Source organism: Quercus robur, chromosome 10, assembly GCF_932294415.1.
Source record: "Quercus robur chromosome 10, dhQueRobu3.1, whole genome shotgun sequence".
NCBI lineage: Eukaryota > Viridiplantae > Streptophyta > Magnoliopsida > Fagales > Fagaceae > Quercus > Quercus robur.
In genome coordinates, this window is record NC_065543.1 from 47,588,255 (window position 1) to 47,593,577 (window position 5,323).

The 5,323-nt window shown below is 32.7% G+C and overlaps 1 protein-coding gene across 1 annotated transcript; it reads right to left on the minus strand.

The window, feature by feature from the left end:
• Positions 1–1,925: 1,925 nt before the first annotated feature.
• Positions 1,926–4,401, minus strand: LOC126704260 (uncharacterized). Its single transcript, XM_050403273.1, has one exon. The coding sequence runs from the start codon at positions 4,399–4,401 to the stop codon at positions 2,074–2,076; it is 2,328 nt and encodes a 775-aa protein (XP_050259230.1). The 3' UTR covers positions 1,926–2,073.
• Positions 4,402–5,323: the final 922 nt, after the last annotated feature.

Here is a 5,323-nt window from a genome sequence, read left to right on the forward strand (position 1 = left end):
CCTGTAAAATTTTCTGTCTATTTTAGCATAAAAACCTATTTTTTCTATTTTATACAACCATTTTTCCAAAACACCTACATCAGTCAATCTATTTTAGAAGATATTTCAATAAAATATTCATTCTTCATTAATTTTTGTTTCCTCTAATGGTCATACATTTTTCAATTTAAACTTATATTTCAAGTAAATTACGAAAACCAATGACTCGGCCAATAGAGCCAGTTGTGTTGAAGGTCTGGTTGTCGAACCGCTGGAATAGTGGTTTTAGCAACCGGCGCAGGATCAGTGTCTTCACCAACCGTATTGCCAGCATCGATGGCCAAACCACCAAAATAGTGGCTTCGACGACTGCCGACAAACTGGTGTCTCTGACCATCATACTGCCATCAATGAAATATTTTGGTGTATCGTTTCGTGGTTATGCATCAGATAGATAGATAAATATATATATATATATATATATTTATATATATATGAAATAATTTACTATGAGCATGGTGAATGATATAAAATTTTAGTTAAAAACAAGTACTAATTTGAATTAAAAAATCTAACATAGACTTTAATAAAATTCCCAATAAAATCATCAACTTTGTTTGGGAAAAAAAACTTAATTACTCTTTTGTAATTAAATCATATTGTAAAGATATTTGCAAATTTAGAAGCTTCCTTTCCCACTCACTTTTAATCACCACCACATAATATCTAAACCCTCTTTTTCTTTTCTTTTTTTCCCTTTTTTATCTCACAAAATTGCATCTTTTCTCTACTTCCTCTCCCACGGTCTTTTCTCTTCATTTTTTTTTTTTTTGGTCTTTTCCTTTGCCGTAGCTCTCAAGCACTTGTTTCTCTCCTCTCTCATGGCAGTAGCAAGCTCTCCATGAGCAAAGAAAGCAGCAAGCTCTCCATGGTAGTGGTGACGACTGTGGCTTCAATTTGGGTTTGAGTTTGATTTTGGGTTTGGGTTGATGGGTTTTTTTTGTTGAAAGTTTGATTTTGGGTTCTAAGTTGTTGAGTTTTCCGTTGAAGGTTTGATTTTGGGTTTGATTTTCCTTTGTTTTTGGTTGATTTTGTGATTGGAATAGCATGGGTTGTGGTGGTGGTGATTGAGTGGTGGTTGGACGGTGTTGGCCGGATTTGCAACAAACTGGGACGAACACAAACAAAGAAGAGAGAGAAAGAGAGAAATTAATAAAATATTGTTTACAAAACTACAGTAACCGTGTATATTTACATAGTTACTATAGCATTTTGTATATTTACAAAGGTTTAGAAAGATTGATGCAGGTGTTTTTTGTCCTATATTGTGTAAATTTTTTCACTTTTTGTATTTTGCAATGATTGATGCAATTGCTCTATGTCTCTAGGATGATGAATCAAATCCAATTAAAATGACCATACTTTCTTTCAAGTATTTATAGCAAAGGTCACAAAGCAAGAGTTTGTGGCCTAAAAGTCTCAAGAAAAATAAAATCAAGGCTTACATTGGAAGATAGGGTTAGATGTTTTTACTAATTAATGAGTGTTTTCTTATTTTTAGATAAGCTACACGTAAGTGTTTTCCATAAAATAAACCGTTATGATTTAACGATCTTTTTTTTTATTTTTTATTTTTTTATTTTATGGTTTATCATAAATATTAGAGGTGAGATCAGCTTAATGGCATGAGTCATATCTAAATTTACTGCAGGGCTCCTTTGCGCTTGAGTCTTTTCTGTTACTTATGTTTGTTTTGTCTTGATTTTGGTATCATCAAATATTGACTGCTTTCTCTACCAACTATAATTTTTGGTCTGGCTTTAGTCAAAACTAATTCGATGCACACATATACACACTGCTGTATTTTGTTGACACTTATCAATTATCAACTGCATCACAGGAGGATAATCTTCTTAGTACTACCAGGCAGTGGCGGAGCCAGGAATTTAGATCAGGGGGGGCAAGATTAAAAGACAAGATTGGAAGTAAAAAATTAATCAATATTAATAACAAAATAAATAAACAACTATATGATAATGTAATTGTCATACAGAATCTAACATAAAATGTAAACTTTAATTTATTTTTTCACACCTAGCTTATTTTACTCAATTGCCCTCGACGATTTTTCATATTTTGAAACCGCTGCATGATTTCTTCACATTCAATAGTTTTGAATATATCTTTCTCAATATATGTGACTAAGCAATCATTCATCCACTGATCTCCTATTCGATTGCGTAATCGATTTTTAATTATGTTCATTGCTGAAAAAGCTCTTTCAACAGTAGCTGTTGCAACTGGTAAGATCAATGCCAAAGTCACTAATGAGTAAACCAATGGATATGAAACATTCTTTTTCATTTCTACCATCTTTTCAGCAAGCTGTCCAATTCCTTTAAGTGCTGAAAACTCTTCAGTGGACCGCATGTCATGGATGTATGTCTCAAGTTGGTTATCCAAGAAAGAAACTTGAACTGTTGAAAAATCACTTGGATAAAATTGAGCAAGCTGAATCAATTTCTCCTTGTTGAATGCTGAAAATAAGTTATCTGGGTTTAAACACGCAACACAAAGTAATAATTCAGAATTTTCAAAACGACTATTAAGTTCCTGAAGTTGCATATCTATAACAGTATAAAAAAGCTCCACTTGATAATGATGTGAATTTTTCATGTTTTGAGCTTTTCGTCGTGGCCGAGGTTGATATAAATCATCCATATCAGGAACATCAATATTATTTTTTGCACAAAATGTAGAAACCTCCTCTAGCAAAGTGTTCCACCCATCATCTCTCATGGCTTGTAAACGTTGCTTTGAAATGTCAACCAACTTCATAGCATTCACAATATCTTGATCTTTTCGTTGTAATGCCTGTGACAACTCATTACTTATGCCAAGCACACCTTTCATCAAATGTAAATCAAACACGAATTCAAATGTCTGGAGTAAACCAATTAAGATATTTGCTTCTGCTCTCTGATCAGAATCTAAACCATCTTCTATAATAGTTTCAATCACATCAATTACAGAAGAAAACATGTGAATAAGATTTACAAGTGCACCATAATGAGAACTCCAACGTGTATCTCCAGGTCTTTTTAGACTCATTTCTTGATTCAAGCCACGACCAGTTGAAATTTCATTATTTTTTAGTGCTTCTATAACTTCAGCATTACGTTTTTCGCGAAGAATATCACGACGTTTACATGATGCTCCAACAATATTGAATACCTTTGCAACCAAGTTAAAAAAGGTTGCAATTTGGATGTGATTTTTTGCTACTGCAACTAATGTTAGTTGAAGCTGATGTGCAAAGCAATGGACATAATAGGCAGAAGGATTATCTTTCAAAATAAGAGTTTTTAGTCCATTTAACTCACCTTGCATGTTGCTTGCCCCGTCATAGCCTTGTCCCCGCAATCTACTAATGCTTAAGCTATGTTTATTAAATACTTCCTCAATTGCACTCTTTAGTGTCACTGCTGATGTATTATTAACATGTGTAATGCCTAAAAAGCGCTCATTCACATGTCCCAATTTGTCCACATAGCGCAAAGCAATTGCCATTTGTTCTTTAGTAGACATATCACGTGATTCATCAACTATAATAGCAAATAATGAGTCTCCAATATCTTTAATAATAGCATTTATTGTCTCAACAGCTGCAGCATTTGCTATTTCTTTTTGGATATCAGGAGAGGTCATTTGATGATTTTCAGGAGCGTTTTCAAGAACTGCCTTATCAATCTCTTCATTGTGATTTGCAAGAAACCGTAATAATTCAAGAAAATTTCCTTGATTATTGGAGTCTTTAGATTCATCATGGCCATGAAATGCTAATCCTTGTCGTTGTAGAAAACAAATACAATCCACTGATGCATTCAAACGAGTCCGATATTCCCTTTTCTCAACATCTGATTGCTTGTTTATAACTGTTTGAATACTTTGTCTCTGGTTTAACAAAGCTTCACATTTTCTTTGAGCTATATTATGTGCACTGTTGTGATCCCCAACGTGATTCTGTAATTTCTCCTTTTTTTTCCAATTTCTGAATCCTTCAGTAACAAATGAGTCTCCCCCTCCTTGATCACCAGTATTAGGTCGAAATAGATAACAATATAGACAATATGCAGCATCTTTGGTAATGCTATATTCCAACCAACCTTCAAATTCTTTGAACCACACTGGATTAAATCGACGCTTTGTTTTGCCAAATTGACTTTGTGGAAAATCATGGTTAACTGGTTGACAAGCTTTATTTTGTAGATAATGCCTTCTAATTTGATCTCTTTCATTAGGATGATAGTTAGAAATTTTTATTCTTAAACCAGGATCCATGGGAAGATTTGCAACATCCACTTCGATACGAGTTCGTTTAGGATTTGATCCGGACTCATTATTATGATCAGGATTCTCCATAATCTCAATTAACTACAAATATATATGTCATATCATTAAAATAAAGAAAAAAAAAATTACAATTTATGATTAAGAATAATCAAATTAAGAGATCATTATAAATACAAATAGTTTAAATATATAATTTGAATAATAAATTTATGGTTAAAAATAGTCAAATCAATTCATCTAAATATAAACAGTTTAAACATATAATTTAATTCTTTAAAAAATTAAATAAACAAATAAATTAAAGCAAAAGTATTAAGAATATACATACCTATGAATATTTGAATGTGTGACTTAAAAACCCAACTTGAATGCTTTTAAAAACTGCACAAAAACTCTGAGATCCAAAGAAAGAGACTGGTTTGAAAAGAAATTTTTTTCTTTTTGATGGGGCCGTGCTCTATTTGCATTATATATACTTTTTTTTTTTTTTTTTTTAAGAGTTCTATGCTAGTTCTGATTCCTATTCTGTGTAGGGGTAGCAAAGTTGTTATTATTTTTTTTTTAATCAATACCAAATGGGACCCACGGTTTTATTGAATAAGGTGAATTCATTTAATAATAGATCTCTACAGGCGGCTTGGTAAAGCATAAAAAAAATTCTGCTGGCAACTTGGTCTAGTCTATCAAGTTTAGTAAGTGGGGCCCATTGATTTTATATATAGAATTGTACCACCATTAGGAGTAGAAGTCAACTGCTACTAGGAAAGTTGGAAAGGTAATGTGAATTTACTTAATTGAGATTTTTTTTTTTTTTTTGTCTTTTGTGTAGGGGGGGCAAAGATGGTATTTCAGGTCATATTTGTTAAAAAAATTTGAAAGTTCAGGGGGGGCAGGTGCCCCCCCTCGCCCCCCCCCTCCCTCCGCCCCTGCTACCAGGTTTCACAATTCAATCACAAAATTTACAAAAAGGTAAATGAATCAAAGTAAAAAT

Excerpts from the sequence above, each read along its gene's own strand:
- LOC126704260 (XM_050403273.1), bottom strand. The coding sequence starts at position 4,401 with ATGGAGAATCCTGATCATAATAATGAGTCCGGATCAAATCCTAAACGA.